At 29.8% G+C, this 20,428-nt stretch overlaps 4 protein-coding genes across 4 annotated transcripts; all 4 read right to left on the bottom strand.

The window, feature by feature from the left end:
- Positions 1-313: 313 nt before the first annotated feature.
- On the bottom strand, positions 314-1,120 carry LOC108341844 (uncharacterized). The gene has a single exon (XM_017579499.2). The coding sequence runs from the start codon at positions 872-874 to the stop codon at positions 569-571; it is 306 nt and encodes a 101-aa protein (XP_017434988.1). The 5' UTR covers positions 875-1,120; the 3' UTR covers positions 314-568.
- A 3,828-nt stretch (positions 1,121-4,948) lies between these two features.
- On the bottom strand, positions 4,949-6,411 carry LOC108342165 (acyl-CoA--sterol O-acyltransferase 1). Its single transcript, XM_017579885.2, has one exon. It carries the CDS (start codon positions 6,087-6,089, stop codon positions 5,001-5,003), a length of 1,089 nt encoding a protein of 362 aa, XP_017435374.1. The 5' UTR covers positions 6,090-6,411; the 3' UTR covers positions 4,949-5,000.
- A 2,748-nt stretch (positions 6,412-9,159) lies between these two features.
- LOC108342199 (rho GDP-dissociation inhibitor 1) lies at positions 9,160-11,952 on the bottom strand. Its single transcript, XM_017579922.2, has 5 exons — positions 11,257-11,952; positions 11,076-11,142; positions 10,412-10,630; positions 10,213-10,337; positions 9,160-9,624 (listed from the first exon to the last, which is right to left on the bottom strand). The coding sequence occupies exons 1-5, from the start codon at positions 11,518-11,520 to the stop codon at positions 9,553-9,555; spliced, it is 747 nt and encodes a 248-aa protein (XP_017435411.1). The 5' UTR covers positions 11,521-11,952; the 3' UTR covers positions 9,160-9,552.
- A 1,341-nt stretch (positions 11,953-13,293) lies between these two features.
- LOC108342713 (uncharacterized) lies at positions 13,294-14,774 on the bottom strand. The gene is made up of 5 exons (XM_017580509.2): positions 14,260-14,774; positions 13,979-14,090; positions 13,829-13,910; positions 13,673-13,724; positions 13,294-13,602 (listed from the first exon to the last, which is right to left on the bottom strand). Exons 1-5 carry the CDS (start codon positions 14,758-14,760, stop codon positions 13,453-13,455), a joined length of 897 nt encoding a protein of 298 aa, XP_017435998.2. The 5' UTR covers positions 14,761-14,774; the 3' UTR covers positions 13,294-13,452.
- Positions 14,775-20,428: the final 5,654 nt, after the last annotated feature.

The following is a 20,428-nucleotide window of genomic DNA, read 5'->3' as shown; positions in this document are numbered from 1 at the left end:
TTCTATTGCTGATGTGAGACCTCTTGTAAATATCTTTACATGCACTCACCGGGTTGTAATTATTTGTTGATTCCAGTGAGTTTAGACTCAATTTACATGAACTCTTTCTGAATTAAGAAAACAAAACGAACTATGATAATTAAACGTGTGTCTGCGAATTCTTGTGACGGAGTTACCAAAGAATATTGGTAGATGGAATCCAAATGTAGCTTTTGAGGTAAAATTATTTTTGGATGTTAGGAACTTATCTCCAAACATACACTAAATTAGTTGAATTCCACAATCGTGAGGATCATATAAATAGATAATAATATTTGTAGAAGAACAGTATAGTTTGTTATTATAATGAACTCTCATGAGAACCAAGACCCTATTTTCTCCAGACTTTTTAAGGAAATTAAAGAAGTTGGGTTTCAACTTACTAGAATGAACTGATGATGACAAATTCAGAACAAGTGCAGGATACATGGATTATTAGACTAACTTACACAATAAAAAACACAGTTAAGGAGCCAAAACCAGTAACTGAGATGACTGATAATGTGATAATTTGAGTGGGGAAGGTGTGCTAGTTGGCACAGCTGCACTTGCACTTGGACATGCATCTCTTGCAATCTGAGAGTGTTGGGTAAGCGGTGTTGATGTTGCATTTGGTGATGCAATTGGGCCTTGAAGTGCCATCCCACAAGCAGCGAGCCATGCAGTGTAGGATTGGCGTGCAGGATGGACAGGCGTTTTTCATCTGGTTTACAAGGCAGTCTTTGCAACTCTTTCCATCTGTGGGTGGGCAACTCATGATAGGTGAAGCCACCATCGCCATGATCAGCAACAGCACTTGGACCTGGACTGTTACTCTGAGCTTCTTCGTCTCCATGTGAACCTAAACCAGATGTTTTTACAGTCACAAGATGCGTTATATGGAAGCTAGCTATGCCAATTCCACCTTATATAAAAAACTGGACAGACGTAGGTGGGAAATGCAGAATTCTAAGATCCGCGGAAGGCCTCGGTAGTGTGGAAGCATTAAATTGCATGGCTGACTTTGCAATTAAACACCGCATTTACTCATAGGAATCTGGCAGCTCATGGTTCTCTCGGTTTGCACAATCATCCTTCTCATCACTATACTCTATTTAAGTGAACACGGGGAATAAATATTTGAGTAAGCTATTCATTTTTTTATGCATGTTTAAGAACTGTTTATGTATGGAAATATTTCCTGTAAAAAAACAATACAGCAAATGAGTTAGAAATAATAATCATGTCAATACAAGAAAAATAGGAAAAGAGCAAAATTCCACTTATATTTTTTTAATTGAGATCTTACATTGACGAGAAAGATAATAATATGATAAATTTATAGTATATAAATAAATTAATGGTTAAATATACTTTTGGTTTATTAACTTTAAGTAAAAATTAAAATTAATCAATCTTCAAAATTTTGGTCTAATTAAATTTATTTGACATTTTAAAAATATTTTTCAATTAATACTGAAACATAAGTGTGTAGTCAACTCAAATGTTCTTAATTCAACTAACATTGAAGTATAAATGTGTTAAATTGTGTAGATAATTCAAATATAATCATAAAATATATTTGAAACATTAAATAAACTCAACAAAATTTAGTTAAATAGACTAAATTCATATAATTTTAAATATAAAAAACTAAATTGGTTTAAAATTTTCAAAAAACATTAATTCCAACTTTCATTAAAAGGGATAAAAAACAGAATTAATCCTAAACTAATTAATATAGTTAAGTTAAACTTAAATTATTCATTTTTATATTTCTTACAATGACATTTGCACTTCTAAATATTTTTTTTTTATTAAAGTGCAAGTTCCTTTTAGTTTATATAGACATTTAAGAATTTTAATAAATGGAATTAATTTAGTTTTTATAAAATAATACTATTTTTTCTTTTTTAAGTAACATTACAAAAAATAAAAAATAAAACGTTTTTTAAAAAAAAAACTTCTAACTAAAAGTTGAATGATGTAATAATTGAATTCAATATTTCTTAATGTTTCCTCGAATAATATTCATATATTACGATGACTATTACGAGGAATAGGTGTTCAATATTAATTTAACATCGATATTAAAAGAATTGCATATGATTTTAATCTTTAAATTGTGAAATTGAAATTAGTTTATAAAATAAATAAATATAATCATTTTAATTTAATTATATTAAATTTTGTTGTGTCTAATGTATTTTAATATATTTAAAAATGATATTTGAATTGATTAGACTATTACCGCTTAAATAATTTTTTTAATATGTTAAACGTATTGTAGTTTATGTATATAATTTAACCAACCTTAAAAAATTAACGTCATTATGTTAAAATATTATATCTATTTTGTTTTAAATATTAAAGACTAAAATATATTAAAATTTAAAATAAAAACAAGTTATAGTCTCGTGCTCAAATTTAAAAAATAAAAATATATTTAAGATATGTTTTTTTAAATGTTAACTTTTGAAGGTGATGTTGTTCTTCACCAGTATTAAAATATATTCTTTTAGTCACACTACTTTCATGATTGAATTTCAACAACACAGTCTAAACCATTTTTTATCAACTAGTTGCAAATGTAGATATTAAGAATTTTGTAAAAAAACAACATACAAAAGAAAAATAATAATAATGGAGGAATGTTTGTCATTTTATCTATTTTTTATTTTAAAAGTTAAAAAATCATAAAAATAAAAAAACTCATTAAATTATTTTTCTAAAGTTACTAACAACGGGGTGAAAGGATTGAAATGCTATAATATTAATATGGATGTCGAAAATTTTTGTTAGATATTTGTGTTATAATAATACCTTAATATTTCTTATCAATCCACAAATGGCTTTTTGTTTTCATTTTTTATGGTTAAAGAAACGAGTGAAATTTTTTGAATCTAATAGATATTTTGAGGAAATTCATTAAAATGTCATTCATTGTGGAGATAATAAGATATTAAAATATTTTTAATCCCAAATCTTAACTTTCATATATTGAAATAAATATACAAATGTCTTCTTTATATATTATTAAACTTATTCATTTTCACGGTTTATGTTTACAATTTAATTTTTAATATACTACTCATCCATCTTACACGAAAAAAAAAAAAGCACAATAAAAAATGAATTATATTTTTTTAATTACTTGTGGATTTTTTTTTTCAAACTTTTTCACAAAAAGGGAGATCTCTACCACAAATACTACGTTAACTTCTTAGAAACCTCCAAGTTTTACTAATATTAACCTTATAACAAATAATATTCACAATCACTTCTAACAAAATACTCAAATATTCCTTTTACTAATTTTCCAAAGTATAGCACTTAGCCTTCTCACACTTTTACACCCTCCTAGTTTAAATGAAAAGGACAATACAAACAAAGATGATTGACTAAGCTATTTTTTCTCAAGAAATCAGTTAAAAGAGAGAATAATATAATACTATATGTTACTATGGGCTCATTGTCGACTGAACGGGAAATGTGCAGAAAAATCGGCCGACCGATGGTATCTCTCACGTCAGTGAACCGATCGGTAAAAAGAGCCGTTAAGGTAATCAATAATAATAACTGCCGGAGAGTTAATGAAAATAATTGTCATTTATTGACAATTAATAATCTCATTTATGGGTGATTAATGAGTCAGACCTAACGGTAAGCTTATTATAATTTATAAATATTTGTCTGACAGAGAAGACTAGTAACTTTTGACTGAACTTTGAATTCTGATAACTAAATCTCGATTACAAGATTATTACGCAAAGTCACTGACTTGACTTGAGCGTCGGAATGTGTTTTATAGGCACCCTCCCCCGCGGCTTGGACAAGGAGAAGAGAAAAGACAACACAACTGGACATAGACAACTTTGAATGTTTTGGATTAGGGTTCTAAATCCTGCCGAAACACTATATTTAATCAATACATTATTTTTGGCTTCGCATAACCAACTGAAGTGTATCTAGAATATAAGGTTTTACTCAATATTTTTATACTTAGAACACACTTTTCTATGTTCTTTAATAACATATAGCAATTAACTTTTTTATCATAAATATGAAAAACACATCAAAATAGTATTAAATATACTAGAAAAAAAATATTAAACTATTGATAAAGTAGTAACGATCTTTTAATTTCACAAACTATTGAAAAAAAAAATGATAGTTAGTTTTTCACAAACTATTGATAAAGTGTTTACAGGTCATCATTTTGAATGAAAATAAGTGATCAAACTCGTTAAATATGTGTTTCTTTTTTGCATATGACTGTGATTTTCTTATTTATTTTTGTCATTTTTCTACTAATTTTTGAAATTAATTTTCTCATATATAGTAAATACTCATAAAAAGATTTATGCAAGTATATAGAATTTTCAATGACTCATCTTTTTAGAGACTAAGATACTTATTCAAACAAAAAATTATAATTTTGACAGTTATTGTATCGCATTGTTTTCCACATACAAAAATAAATAAATAGTGTAAACAATTTTAATTTTGGAAAATCGCCAAGCATTTGATGTATTAGGTGGTCTAATTGCACGTGGTCGTGTACGCTGGGCATATGTGTAGACAGACACCTACCTATGAGTTGAATGAAGAGGGAATTTTAGTCAACCTATTTCGGCATTCCATTCAACAGTAATGTCTCTTTTAACTTATAAAAGAGAGGAAGAGCGTAGGAATTGAAATTGTAAAATTTCCAAACATGTGAAAACAAGCAACTGTATAAAACCAACAGAACAACACAGCCGTTTTTTTCTAAAATTAAAATTAATAGCAGGGGCTTACGTAACCATGCGAGAATCTAGAAACAATGGGAGAGATTTTTGTCTTTTGATACAGGTAAACTTGGACTATAAACACGGGGATGATGCAAAATATTCCAATTTGGACATTGATATGCACCGCACGAATGAGCTTTGTTTATTTAATTTATTTATATGTGAAGTTTCCAAACAGTATAATTGGTTTCATGTGTTGGTGGTGACGTTAGCGAAACGGTAGAGTCTAGAAACACTGTACACATCCTTCACAAACTTGGTCAACTCTCTGGTTGCTTTCTCGTAAACATGACACCGCACCAGCGCGGGTAGAAACAGCAGAATGGCTGTGTAAAGCACAAACAGCAACGACAGCAGCCACGACAGCAACGACACCACCCTCGGGAACTGCCACTTCTTCCCTTTGAGGCCCTTTTTCAGTGCAACCTCCGCAGCCACGCACAGTCCATGAACGAGAAAGAAGCACGTGGCGTCCCACGAGGGCTCCCAGGCCTCCCACGTGCGCGTCTCGCGCTTGATGTAGTAAAAGACCAGCTCGTGCATGAGACCGGACACGGCGAAAGTAGCGACAATGGCCGGGAGTGGGGCCCACCTTCTGCCAGTGAGAGGGCTGGCGAGAGTGACGAGGGGATCGTATACGGTAGGTTGCAGGACACGGTTGACCATGATGTTCCAGCGGTTTCCCCAGAAGTCTTGCAGCGAAGTGCAGAGGTAGGGCTTGTCGAACTGCGGTTCCAGGTGAACGCCGAGGAGTTTCCGAGTGGTGGTGGAGATGGTGCCGAAAATGAACTCCAAGCCGATGTACATGTGGAGGCCGTACAAGAAGAGAATGAACTTGGGATGAAGATACTCTTTGTTGGCGTAGAGCGGAATCAGGAGGGCGAATAGGAGGAGCATGGATGATGAAGCGTAGCTGAAGGGCAATTTGGGGATTTGGGTTTTTGAAGGGGTGGTGGTCTGTTGGAATTTGATGGGGAGGCATGCGATGGAGACGAAGTTACGGAGAGAGAGGGGAGGGTTGGAGGACAAGGGGCCCTTGCCAAAGGCAAAAAGAAGGAGCTTGAAGGTCGAAAGCCAACCTAAGAAGAAAGCAGATGGTCCTCCAAAGTGAATGGAGATGAGTCTGAGAGGGAGCAGAAGAAGAAGCAGTATGGCAGGGATAATGGCTATAAGTCTTGATGCACCTTCGGGGATAAGCCTTCCAATTCTGTGGCAGTAACACATTGTTGCTGCGGCTATGCTCCATACCATCATCAAATTGTTAAGCTCTCCCTCCATCTCTGTTCCTCAATCCCTCCTCCACACACACACACACACACACACACAAACACCAGACAGCTCACCCTTTCACTGACAGCATTTTAACCAAGAACAACGTTGTATGAGTTTCGGCTTTTATAACCTGGTGTGGTTAGTCCAGCCATCGATTTTGAAATCTTTCGTTTTTTGTTTTGGAATGAATATTTTAAAATTCATATTATTGTATTTTGAAATATGTAGTGTGGAGAATTTTGAAATGTTACGTTGAATCTAACCCATGTGTGGCTGGCTAAAGACTATTGGGAAAGAAGCAAAAGAGCGTGAATGGTGACAAAGAGCGTGAATGGGTTGGGAAGGGACGATGCGTAGTAAATGCGAAAGTAAGTAACTGTTAAATAAATATAAATATGTATGGTCTTATCATTATTAATTTGGAAACAATATATCTACCTCTAAAATAAATATATATTTCGCAATAAAATAAAATATAGCAAAAATGAGGAATTAAATAAGTGGAAAAGTTAGATCTCGCGTATCACGTGGAGGATGAATATTCTATTAGCATGCTTCCCTTCATCACCCGTCGTCTTATTCTCTTATCTTCCCTTTGGTGGATGGCAAATACGATAGAGTATATATATAAATATGTGAAAATAAAAATAAAAATGAGTGTGTTTAATAAAAAGGCAATCACAAAAGGAAAAGATAGACAGAAAAGCTATTCAATTAACTATTCTTATTTATTTATTTAATCTATTTATCTCTCTTCTTATTCTTTCTTTACATTTTATTAAAATAACACTTTACTTTTACTTTAATTCATACTTATTTTAATTCTTTTTATTTTCGACTTGTTTCTTTCTTTCCCACCGACTTAGTCCTATGAAAAAGTTACATTATTTATTCTCGTTTATTACACGAGTAGATCGCTTGTCTAACCTCGACCACACGTTTTAACCAACTTTTTCATAATCTTCTTGAATTAAAAACTTATTGGTGAAATAAATTACTTTATTCATAAATTAAAAATAAAAACTTAAAAAAATTAATTATTATTTTAAAAAAATATCTCAACTCTAGGTAATGAATTTTATTTCTATAATAAAATTAAAACTCAAATTGAATAAAAGAAAGAAATGGAGTTTCTTAAGTGTGTGAAATGTTCATTGTTTTTTAATTTGGCTCCAATCCAAGCCAATTTCATCAAATTAATTGAGTTTTCCTAAAGACTCCATATTTTGTGTTAGTAATTTGTACCCTATTACTATCAAACTGATGTATTTTTATCAATTAAAATGTTATTCTGAGATTATTTGATTGTTTTTTAATGATATTCAATATGATAATCTATTTTCTATCCATAAATTCTTAATGAGCTGCTGAGTAACGATGGCATTATCTTTAATTGTCTCAAAGAGTTAATTGTTAAGCTAGTGGTAGTGAAATTGAAGAAACAAAATATAATATTCAACTCTCAAATGACCAATTATAAAAAATGGTATTAATAAAATTAAAACAATGAAATAAAAGTAAAAGAGTTAATCTCATCATAAAAAAAATTATTTAACATAAAGTCATCCAGAAATATCAACTAGTGGAAACTAAAATGAATGTTAATGTTATAAAATCATTACAAATAAATAAAAACCATAAAAGAAAATAACTAAATCGTAAAAATCTAAAATAATCAAATTCAAGGAATAATTATGAGATCAATCTTTTCTCATCTATACTTTTCAAAATACTTAATTAATTTTTATAATTTCTTTCTATCTCATTTGATGTTAAATGGGTTTTAAATTGTTTAAATTTTAATTTTTTAACTCAGGTAGACTTGAATGTCTTTCCTACGAACTTTCAACTAAAAAATTAAGAAACAAATGTCAGATTTATATTTAATTTTTGAATACATGAACAAAGAGATATAAATATTTCAAAAAAAAAGTAATAAACACATATAACTGAAAATTTAAAACGAATAGAGATAATACGAATTTAAAACATTACAGATTTCATTTTACAATTTAATTTTATAAAATTAAATTAAGTTTAAAATTTACCTATTAAAATAATATAAAAAATTTATAATAATGATATTGTTATTTATTGAGTTTATCATTCTTATACAAAAATAGTGTTTATAAATACCACATTTATCTCCAAAGTATGATTTTCTTCTCTAAAATTTAAATTCTTTAATGAAGTTTCTTTTACAAATAACCATCACGAATGCTTAAGCTCAATCTTAGGTGTTAAGCAAATTTACATCGTACAAATTTAACTTAAATATTTTAATTTGTCCCTTTTTAAACAATTTTTCTTTTAAAATATCTTTAACCTATATATATATATATATATATATATATCTAAACAACTTTTTGTTTAAATTTTTATTTAAATAATTACTAAAATTGTAAATAATACTATTCTACTAATTATACAATAAACTTTCAAGAATATTTGAAAATACTTATTCATTAAAAAAAATCAACCTTTTTGACAATATTAACTTAGTTTACGTTTATGTTGATTTAGACAAAGTTTTTTTCTCAAGACATTTTTTCTTTAAAATATTGTTTTCAGCCTACAGATAAATAAATTTATGTGGAGAAACTATTTCTTCTTTTTCTAATAAAAGTATTTATGAAATTATCTAAAAATAATTACAAGTAATGTTTAAGTATCTTCAAAAGTCTCACATTACATGCGATATATTTAGATTTATGTCAAAATCAATTTATTATAAGACTTAATTTTCACCAACAAAAGGATAGTGTGGTTGTGTGCACATAATGTACACAGAGACTATAAAGTCAAAATGTTACCCTAACAAAGAAAAATAAATTCCATATTAAAAATGAGATTCGCTAATCACTATCTTTTAAATGAGCTTTAGACTAATCCCAACTTACAATGCTTCTAAAAACCATTAAAAGATAAACAGAAACATTACATAAAAAATGTCAACAGCTTATGGAAAGAGATAAATGCAAGCATCTGAAACAAGACAACAGCAAAGTATTTTTCACAAGGTTAAAAAATGATAAAAAAAATGATTTATTTGAAAAATGCATAATAAACTCCCATATCACATAGAATAGTCTGTGATTTATTATTCTTAAAGAAGCATATGATAAGAATATTTACTTTTGAAATAGTTGATCCCTTGACAGTTCCCACAAGTTGAGAGTGGATATCAAATTAGAATTCAAAACCATATGTATGTATTTATTACTTACATTGCAACCCTGGGAAGAAACAAGGAGCATAGTTACTTACTAATTTTATTGACAAAACTATCTATCAAATGAATACCAATTTCATCTCCCAAATCCTCTCATCATTGTTCAAATTACCAGCCTCAGACAGGATTAGAAATAATTAACTGTTAATAAGAAGCAGGTAACACCGAAAGAGATTTCAGCACAAATAACAATGATTTAGGATTCAACATGTCACTCAAGGACAACTCCTTTGACTCCTACTGCCAATCCTTTCGGATATCAAAAGTGTAGTTAATCTCTAAGTAGCACTTGTTGTCATCATCAACAAACTGAAAAAACCATAAACAAAGTATGAAATCAATTAGTTCACATTATTAGACTTCATCACAACACAAGTTTCTGCAAGAATTAAATGAGCGGCTCTCAAATTTGAAATTAAGTGAGTGGTTGAAAGTAAGCACATGAAGTCTGGCATCAAATTTATTAGAACATTAATTGGTAGGCTGATATATCAAAACTAAGCATTAATTCAGCTACCCTTTATGTCCAAAACAATGTCATAATAGCAATAAAGAAGAAGTAAGACTGTATCTCACTTACTCTTCTTTTTAACCCATATACAGTAAAGCAGTAACTTCTAGCGAAAACTGTGAAAGTAGCTTGACCATTCGGGGTTAAGTAGCTTGAAAAATGCATGGGAATAGTAAATGCACAAAAGCTACCGGTGATTTTAATTTTGCCTTGGGTCATTGTAAAATGAGGATTGTTAATCATAGTCATTAGCAGACACTTAAAATCGATTAACCACTATAAAAACAAGCCAAGGACTTGCTAAATAAGAGATAACAGTAGTAGAAAATATATGAAAAGGGTGTCAGAAAATGTCAAGGAAGCACATAATGATACATTAACATTACCTTACTTCTTGCTGTGTATGCTCCTCTAGCAAACATCCCAGATGGTGTTGTCTCTTCGGGCATCTCATGTGTGTAAGGCTCTGCTTGAGGGCTGAAGGTTCCAATCATTTCTTTTGTGCTGTCAACTGCACAAGGCTTTAACAATGAGATGAGCTTAAGGACAAAATTTGACTGGGAGTTAGTCTTGCATAATACTTACCTTTCATACCAGTTTTCCACACAGTGTTGGTGTATTTGAGACCTGAAACGATGTTATTCTCGACCAGGAAAGTGAACATCAGGCTGTAACGACTACCCTCTTTCAAAGTAAACCACATACCCTTGGGATTTCCTCCTTCTGGTATTGCAAGAACAATGTCAGGTCTATCAGCAGCCTTGATTGCAAGGCTAAGGATCTTCACACTTGGCTCCAGAGTTTCTGAATTATTCACAGTACATATGACAAGTTAAGCGTTGAAAAGCTCCACCCACCGGGAAATGAGTTCACGAGGACACATAACAAGGGAGGGAAGAATTGAACCATATACCGATTCAATTGTTTGTTGGATTTCATAAAATGAAATAATGTTTCAAATTTTATCACTTATATGTATGCATAAAACCCATTAAAATAACACATTTGCATTACCAAATAATTACAGAGCAATGATACACATTCTCCTTCTTTTTAAAATCATCAACTATCAAAGTTAACAACTGAAACGAAGAAATCAGATCCAAAGAGGACACGGATTTTTTTTATTGCTTTTTCTTCTCTAAAATTGAGAAGAATGACACATTTCTTGGGTTTTACTACTACCATTCAATATGTGGACGAACAGAGAAAAAATTGAAAAAATGAAAGCCAATTCTACACCAATTACCTCCAACAGAATTTATGTCCACACTTCCAAGAAGCTGTTCCTTCCACCTCCTCAAACTCTCGTCATCCTATACCATCTCAAACGGAAACCAACACACACACAAATGAGACAGTGGTTGAGAAATTCATAGATTTTACAGAAGAGCAAATAAATAAAAGAAGAGAAAGAAAACAAAGACAACCTTATCCTTCTCGAGTTGTTCCTTCAAAGTGCACTGAGGACCCAATTCAATCTTTCTCTCTTCATCATCATCTTCGTCTTCGGTAGCAGCAACGGAACTCTCACTCCTGTATCTGCCGAGGGTCCCTCCCCCTTCATCCGCACTTTCTTCATGATCAGTACCGGCTTTTCCCTCGTGCACCCGAGAGGCATCATCATTGCCTGCACCCTCATTGTCTTTCACTTTGTCATCAAAACCCATGTCTTTCGCAATGGCCAGAGACATCAACAACCCATCAACGCAGAGAAAAATACAAACACGCACGCACACTCAAATAGAATGGCCTGAAAACACCCACTTGGTGGAATCTTCCACACAACGAGAATGGCAAAAGAAAAAGGCCACCTTGGGCTCAGAAAACGAAAGAGAAAAAGAGTCTGGGAGGAAAGAAAGAAGTGGGTCAAAGAATGCCAACAAAGGTAAAAACGCTCTGGTAGCAAGAAAAGACGCCAAGAAGGTAAATGAGATAGAAAGAGAGCGTTTTTTTAAATTTTTTTATTTGGGAAAATAACAGAGAAGGAAACGGTCATGTGGTGATCCGAAAGAGAGGAACTTTCAACGAGAAAATATGGTATGAAAGAGAGTGAAAAGGTTCGGAGTAGCACTTGCCTCCAGGACGACCATTATTCAAGGAAACCTTCTCTTTGTCTTTAACGTGTTACAACAATGTAACGTAGACTACAATTTGCAGGGCTAGGAAATTAAAAAAAAAATGAATAAAACGCTAATTACGATGCGTATATGGTATATGTCAAAATAGTGAGCAATTTAGAATTCTCAAAATGGGTGAGTGAATTGTGGGATGAGCTAACTTCCTTATATAGATTGAAAGGTTGGCACTAAACTCGTTTGATAAAAATTTTAGGGTTTGGAATTTAAATTTTAAACCCATAGTAAACTTGGTTTCTCTGACCCTTTTTAGTTTGACTCCATGAAGATTCTATGTAGACTAACAATTTGGCTTTTATGGCGTTTGATCTTTAGATACACAAATTTAAATTTAAAAATAAAAGCATAAAACATTTATTTCTTTGCAATTCTAAATGCGTATGTTAACTCATTTATAATTTTTTTATAAATTTTTAATTAAATTCGACTTAATTATAATTTAATTCACTTTAAATCTGATTATTACCTATTTGTGTTAATTAGGATTTTTTTCATGTCGGAACAGTCTATCATGTTATTACCATCGATATAATATGTTAAGACTTTTTTTTGGTATTTTGAATGTGAAGCGCTTATTAAATAATTCGTTTTTTATTTTTAGTATTATATTTTTCATATTATTTTATAATGTTTAATTAGTATTTGATTGGGTTGGGATATTTAATATGGGGTTGGTGGATCGCATGTCCAATCTATAATCCACACAACGTACATATAAATAGATAAGCCACTTAGGATGTAGAATTTTTAGTGTAGTTCGTTTAATCTTTAGTTACAACGTGGGTTAGAAGTAAGTTAAATTAGTTTGTATCCTGTCACACAAGTTAAGCTAAAAATAAATTGATTCATTTTATGACATGCAATAAAATCCATTTATTTTACGAGTCCAAATGAAGAGGCTAAATAGATTACGAGTGTATTTTTTATTTTTAAAATTAACCATACTTTTTTTATACATACATCTAATCAAAACCGATTATGCTGTAACGTCATATTAATAAGTAAGATGTAAAAAAAGTAATATAAGAAAATATTAACAAGTAATTAAGATTATGTGGTAAGGGGAGTTTGTCTTAAATTACTGTCAAAATTTTTAAACAACTAATTTCATGTTTATATACATTAAATTAAAAAAAAAACTTAATTTCACATTGATATACGTTAAAGTTTTTTTAAAAATTCATACACTATTTTATGATTTTTTTCGTTATAATAACTTAATATGTTGATTGGTAGGTCGGCTTCAGTTCTTCTTTTGTATTCTCCTTGTTATAAAATAACTGTAATCTTAATCTTTTTTTGACAGAACTATAATTTTAATCTTAAAAATTAAGTATCAATTTTCTTTTTAAAAAAAAGTATCAATGGTTAAAAATAATTATGTAAGATGGAAAAAGGAATGTAAGAGATCCTAATCTTGCCCAGAAGGTTTCCTTGCTAAAGGCAAACTGTTATTTTTTGTACTAAAATTGAGCATGACACGGTTTTCTATGAAGCTAGTTTCATGAAGAATAAGAAAGCAGCTAGGGACAACACAGCCAGCAGCAGGAACAAAATTCGTTTAGCCTTATTCCTTGATCCTGACACCATAAATGACCCCATCTTCTCCATCAATTCTCCAACACCTACTTTCGTTTTCTGCATAGGGAAACCAAAAGGGTAAGACTATTTGAACCAATATGCAGTAAAAAAACTTTATCTTCCTTACCAATCCGAAAGGTTTCAAGTGGCGTAGTGGTTCCATAAATATCTCAATATTCCTGAATTAAACATAAACGATGTCATCGACTTGAAAAATTTTAGTTAGTAAAATGAAATATCTTGTTCTTCCCAATCCGAGTACATGGTCTAAGATTAAACAAACCTTATTACTGCCTTGCCGTGGTAAGAATGGTTTATGTGTAAGCTGAAACCCTTCCAAAGGGGAAGGTGTATCTTGTCCCAGTCTGCAATTTAGAAATTTTAACAACAGTTTCTTACACAAGTGATTCATGGAGAGATCAAGCATGCTTACCGAATCTCCATTGGAGACCAACATTGATGCCGTCATTCGGAGTCGGTTTCAATATAATTTGAATGTTGTTTCCAAACACATTCGTCAGATAAGAAAAAAATTCCAACATTTGCTGCAACACAAAAAGGGTCAATTACGAATTACATATTTAACACGGTTAAGCATTATTTTACAATGAACATTTTAATGCATGAGCCTCATGATGCGTATTCACTACTTGAAAGTTTTACATTGGTTGGATCAAAAGTTAACGTGTATAGTAATCAGTTTGTTAAAGATACCGTTCTTCCTTGGAAGGCTTCGAAGAATGAGAGGAAATTGGTGACACGTTGGCGTTCATCTGCAGATAATTCGTGTGTTGTTTTGTTCTTGAAGGCAGAGTACAACTTCATTACTTTTTCCAGGGTGTGGTTATCTTCTTCCCCTTCTGATTCTGAGTTTTCAGCATGAAAGGCAATGAGGGATAGGCCTCTCTGCTTTTGAGAAAACAAAGTTCCATGGCATGAGGATTGGTATGGAAATGAAGAATGAAAATTGGCATGTGCAAGAAGTTTTGTTGTTAGCTTTGTAGAAATGGAAACATTACAAGTAGCATAGGTAGTAGAAAAGGACAGTTGGGAAAACGAGGTAATTGTTTTGCATTTTATGGGGCCAGTGATGGAGAAGGATGCCATAGAAGATGGAACAATCTTCAATTCCGCATCTTTCTGAGCAAAAGAGAGAGAAAATATATTGTATGAATGAAAAAAATGCTTGAAACCAAAGGCAAGGTTTAAGAACATTTGATGATACCAAGAGGGGTCACGTAACTCATCCATGCTTCCACCTCAAGGCTAGGTATCTCCACACAGTCCTGTATTCTATTTCTATTTTATGTTTTTACTTTTAAATTTTTCTCATAGTCTAAACATTTTATAGTGACTAAACTCACTCTAGGAAATTAAAGAATCAAAATGGAAATTTAGTCCATTTTTTTTTGAAAGAAATTAAATAATCATTTTTAAATATTTTTTGAAATTAGAAATATATTTTGACATTATTAAGATTTGATTCCACTCAACCTTAGTTAAGGCCTCCTCAACCCAACTAACAGGTTTTTCTTTGGCGAACCAAATATATGAGGAAGGATAAGCTGAATTGCCCAAATTCAGTTGTATGATATGTTTTGAGCAACTTCTTCCTGCACCGCCTTATATTTTATTTGCAGTTCCATAACCTTATGTGTTTTTAACCGTGTAAATCAAAATGTAAATTTTGTATTTTAGAATTATAATTCAATATGAATTTTTTATTTTATATTTTAAAACATATAATTTCAAATACAAATTTTATATTCTAAAAAATATAATTTGAAAGGTACAGATTTGTATTTTAGAATTATAATCCTATATGAATTTTTTATTTTACATTTTAAAATGTATAATTCGAAATACAATTTATAATACATAAAATTATACTCTGTATTTAAAATAATTTTTTATTTTATATATTAAAATGTAAAATCCAAAATATACAAATTTGTATTCAAAATTATGCATTCTAAAATATAAAAGTTTATGGAGTGCAAGTTGAAATTGTGGAGGTGTTAGAACTAATTCATGTTTCATCACTTTAAAAAATCTAAGGCTTCACACATTTTGGTGAACCATTTTATTATCTACATGCTAACATATAATTATGTGTTGGAAGTTCTACACAGAGATAAGGTCAATTAATAGTATATAAGTGAATGTATAAGTGAGTGCAAACTTTATTTTACAAGTCGATTTTTTGTAGGATTTTATAATACACCGGTTTAACAAAAAAAAAGTGTGGATAGTATTTAGTTTTTTAATGGTTATTTGTGGTTAAAATAAGGAAATGATAAACTGTAATTATTAAGTTTATGGTACATCAATGTTTTCTTTTCTCTCTTTTAAACATTACAAAAATGTCCAAAAATTGTTAACTTACTCGAAAGTCCTCAGTTATTTCTACTTCCAAATTAGGATTTCATTAAATCGATGTTGAAAGTTAAAGCATATGGCAGCAAACACTAACAAGTTGATGTTGACATCAACACAACGGTGGAACCAACTACCAAATGAGGTAACTTGGGTGGATTGAGCAGATTGTGAAATACGGAGTTAAATGAAATTTCTAAACTTTTCTCGTAATACGTAGTTGTTGTGCGTATGGAAAAGTAGAAATAAAATTATTCAAAATGTCGAAAATCGACGTCGACTTCAGAATTAGCATACATGTGTTCTTCAAAATTAATTGAAAGATAAGTTTTAAAAAGCCTTAATGCATAATATTTTATAATGTCATTCAAGAAATTTCATATGACGGATTTATAACTCATTAAAAGTTGAATATTTACCCCGGTTAAAACATTGATCGACAAAGAATAATTAAAATAAAGAGTCGAAGCACATCAATAAAAACAAAACAATAATGAAGATTTAATGGATATTAACCATTCAAGATGAGGACACTCCAACATGGTAAGAATTGTCTTTAAGACAATTATAAAAAGATTTGACAAGTAATTTATTTAAAACTTTAAATTCAAAATTCTAGAAAAGTTAGAAAATATAATAAATTTGTTTATATATTTTAGAAGAGTGACAAATACAATTTATACTAAAAAAAAGAACTATTATTCTATTTTTAGTTAAAGAAGTCTTAAAAAAAAAGATAATGTGCAACTTAGAAAAAATTATGTATTGTGTAGCTATTTATAAAGCTTTTCTAAAATTGATTTAGAGCTCGTTGATTAGTGATTAAATTTAAGAAATATGTTAAAACAATGTTTTTTAGATTTTTTTTTTCAAACTAGAATACTCCCGGTAAGAAAATAAAAATATCTCTAAATTAAATAGAAAAATTACATTTTGAAAAGTATAAATAATTAGACCGTTAATATTAGATAATTAAACTCTTGTAAGAAAAAATATATAACAATCACGAGCATAGAGTTATATACAGTGTTCCTAATGTCAATATTTGCATACTTGTGTTAAAATTGTGACTATTGCAAAAGTACAAAAGTCCCTCATTATCCATTTTATTCTCTTTCAAAGGTTTAATAATATAACATACCTGATTTCAAATTCGGTAAGACTATTTGATTCTTTATTGAACTTTTCCTTTTTCGTGTTCTTGGTCAGTTTTTTTGGTAAAGTATGTAACTTATTTGATTATTCATATATAGTGAGTACTTTAACTTTATCTTCATCAACTACTGAGTTGAGATCACAGAGATTCTCAATATAAAACTATACGTATTTCCAGCGTGTTTGTTTCCATCTTCTTGTATTTTGTAGAGCGATGATTATAAATAAGTTGCATACTTGTACAAATTTGGAGTTATTTTATCGGTTTGTTATGGGTCAATTTATTTTGTAAATTATGTATATGAGTTTCGTTTAAAAAAATTATGAAAGAGGTTGTCTCGATAATATGACTTTAGTGCAATTAAAACGATTCTTCTTATTTATAATTAAAATCAAATAATTAATTATTTTTTAAACTATTTATGATCTCTTATGCTATTTTTTATATGTTAATTTATTTTAAATAAAAATAATAATTAATTTCTATTATATATATTATTAGAAAAATATCTATAACTTGCAAATTATCTATTACTTGCATATTTTTTTTCCAAATTTTCTTAAAAAATAATTTACAAAAAATACTTATAATTTTTATTGTAAAATATTTTCATAGAAGTATCTATAAAAGAATTTTAGAATTTTTTTTTCAAAAGATATTTACAAATATTTTTTTAAAAAGATATAAGTAAAAAATCAATATTAATAGTTACATATTTTACAATATTAATAATAATATTATATATTCTATAACCGAATTTAATAAAAATTAAATTATATTAAAGTGTTAGAAAAAATAACAACTCCAACTCAAAATCTATTGTACTAAACTTGTTACAGGAATATAAATTCAATTAAAAAATAATTAATACTGAAATTATAATGTACGACGACTTCAGTTTAAAATAATTTATATTGAAATTGTTAGATGTGGGTACGACTTGAGATAAAATATGATGTTGTTAATGACTTGAATGAATTTTCTTATGCAAAAGTTTTAAGTGAAATCGTTATTGTTTAGTAAGATATTTTTTTTCATTAATTAATGTTTAATTTAATTATGTTTTTAATTAAATTATATAGAAGGAGACTTACTTGATCTTGTTGAGAAGTTGTTATTATTTTTTCAAAACAATGTTGTCATTAAAGACTTCTCATTTGTTTTTTTTTTAAAACAAGAAGTAATTTTCAAAATAAATTAACCCCTTTAAAAAAATCGATTTTATTAGCATATGTCCGAATTGGACATGGGTCAAAACACGCTCACTTTAGGATCATTAATCCACGAGTCCATGTTGACTGTTTTTAAGAATATTTTTTGCTGAAAAAACACACTTATAAAATAAACACTAAAAGCTCACACAAACATATAGGTATTTGCTATTAAATGTGAAAACCACATTGGTTGAGAAAATACATTCTAAAAAACGATTAATCCAAATTTACGAATTTTTAAGAAATTAACAAATTTTCACTGGTAATCATTGAGCATGTTTAGTGTTACCCAATGTTGAGCATCGTGCTGAAGCAGGATTGGGGTAAGTTGGTTGTTGAGTACTTCATGCAATGCACAGTACAAAGGACAACAACATTATATACTGAAGTTGTTGCTGTTGGAACTTTAGCATCCAGACCGTTACTCAGATAATATTGATCATGTTGCCATCAATATTTTGAACCTTAATCGTGGTGTTTCATATATTCATCATATTAATACATAATAGGATGTCCCTAAAAACAACGATGTATAGTGGTGTTTCAGTCTCTTATTCCTGATAAACTAACTCATATTTGTTGTCTGTTTTTTTCTTATTGTTTGTATAGATTGGAATAATATGGGGTAGGAGCTGGCAGTGCAATGGTGCTAAAAGAAAAAAACGTAATAGTACGTGGTTGGGAAGGAACGTGTGATCTAGATTGTTGAGGATTCAACCAACTTTAAGTGGTTAAGGGTTGGGGTGTTAAGAGTCACAGAATCATTGCATTGAAGTCCAATCTATTAGAAATCTAGATAGAAAAACCATTACAATCATTCACGACAGTTAAAAGTTATTAGAACATCACACTATCCCTGTCCCAACTTTCACTAAGGGACCTGGTATGTTGCTAATTTGGGACACAAAACGATGAAGCCAAAATACATTATCGATAAATAATAAAAGAAAGTTCCAAAAAGAAAGATCAGAGTGAAGACGATGGTGGCCAACTGGTCGTTTTCCAAAATGAATCGTGTCTCCCAAAAGCAACTTCTACAATGAATCCTCGATTTGCCTTTCACACTTCATTTTCACGGTATTGTACAATCATAATTTTTAAAATCTTAACACTATATCACCACAGTCTTCTATTTTTAGGAATCCAACTTCGATTAGGACTAAACTATAACGTAGTATAAATTAACTACAAATCTAAACTCAGTTTGCAAGATGATGTTGGCCATTCTAACATTTAACCAATTTTTTTCATTTTCCATTTTTCTATGAAAATAATGGAGTTCATGCAATCCTGACAAACATCAGCAACCATACATGATCAAGAAATTTTCTTTAAACTTTGTTTGTTTAATGACATAAAGATAAAGTTTAATATTTAAGAGTAACAATAATGGATTTGAAACATGCCAATAGTACATAATAGTATACTTATGATTCAAACACTATATAGTAACTCTAAACTTATAAGACATGTAGAAGTTCTATGCTGGTAGGAATAATACTAAGCAAAGTCAAGTATAGTGTGTTATTTTGTCATTCGAAAGGAACATTTCTTGTAGAATGTAAAGAAGACACCAGCATACAATAATTGTTCTTTTACTGCATATTATTTACATTATTTTCACATTTTACAAATACTATTAATTTAAATACTGAATTAAAAATAGTGTATTTAGATTTAGATTTTTCAGTCTTTTTTTACATTATAAAATTTGCATTAAAATGTTATCTAAACTACGATTATTTTATATATAGATATAGATAATATAATTTTTATGTGTCTATAATATAATATAACCTCGGCTTATTGATATTAAGAATGGTGTTATAGAATTTTTATAAAATATGGAGACGGAAGACAAAATTTAATTTTTTTAAATAATTTTAAAAGAATATTTAAACTTATTTTTTTATAACATCTTACTATATTTATAATGAGAAGGAACTTTAATATATTTTTCTCGCATTGGAAATGTCTTAAGTTCCAAATAAATACAACAAAGTACTTTTAAAAGGCTTTGGTTGCACTAAAATACATTTAAGCCCCAACCAAATATGGGAAATTGTTGTTTAATAGAACAACCCATAATTAGGTTTTGAATAGTCTCCGTAGGCATAAGAAATTCAATCTAATTAGT

This window comes from Vigna angularis, chromosome 6 (assembly GCF_016808095.1).
Source record: "Vigna angularis cultivar LongXiaoDou No.4 chromosome 6, ASM1680809v1, whole genome shotgun sequence".
Lineage (NCBI taxonomy): Eukaryota > Viridiplantae > Streptophyta > Magnoliopsida > Fabales > Fabaceae > Vigna > Vigna angularis.
The sequence above is the reverse complement of the archived record's forward strand: the minus strand, read 5'-3'. Positions and strand labels throughout refer to the sequence as shown.

What these genes read in the sequence shown, in the direction of transcription:
- LOC108341844 (XM_017579499.2), bottom strand. Translation starts at nt 874, where the DNA reads ATGGAGACGAAGAAGCTCAGAGTAACAGTCCAGGTCCAAGTGCTGTTG.
- LOC108342165 (XM_017579885.2), bottom strand. Translation starts at nt 6,089, where the DNA reads ATGGAGGGAGAGCTTAACAATTTGATGATGGTATGGAGCATAGCCGCA.
- LOC108342199 (XM_017579922.2), bottom strand. Translation starts at nt 11,520, where the DNA reads ATGTCTCTGGCCATTGCGAAAGACATGGGTTTTGATGACAAAGTGAAA. An exon ending in GGACATAAATTCTGTTGGAG is followed by an intron (nt 10,631 to 11,075) that starts GTAATTGGTGTA and finishes TGAATAATTCAG; the next exon opens with AAACTCTGGAGCCAAGTGTG. An exon ending in GTGGAAAACTGGTATGAAAG is followed by an intron (nt 10,338 to 10,411) that starts GTAAGTATTATG and finishes AGCCTTGTGCAG; the next exon opens with TTGACAGCACAAAAGAAATG.
- LOC108342713 (XM_017580509.2), bottom strand. Translation starts at nt 14,760, where the DNA reads ATGTTCTTAAACCTTGCCTTTGGTTTCAAGCATTTTTTTCATTCATAC. An exon ending in TGGTCTCCAATGGAGATTCG is followed by an intron (nt 13,911 to 13,978) that starts GTAAGCATGCTT and finishes TCTAAATTGCAG; the next exon opens with ACTGGGACAAGATACACCTT. An exon ending in CACGGCAAGGCAGTAATAAG is followed by an intron (nt 13,725 to 13,828) that starts GTTTGTTTAATC and finishes TGTTTAATTCAG; the next exon opens with GAATATTGAGATATTTATGG.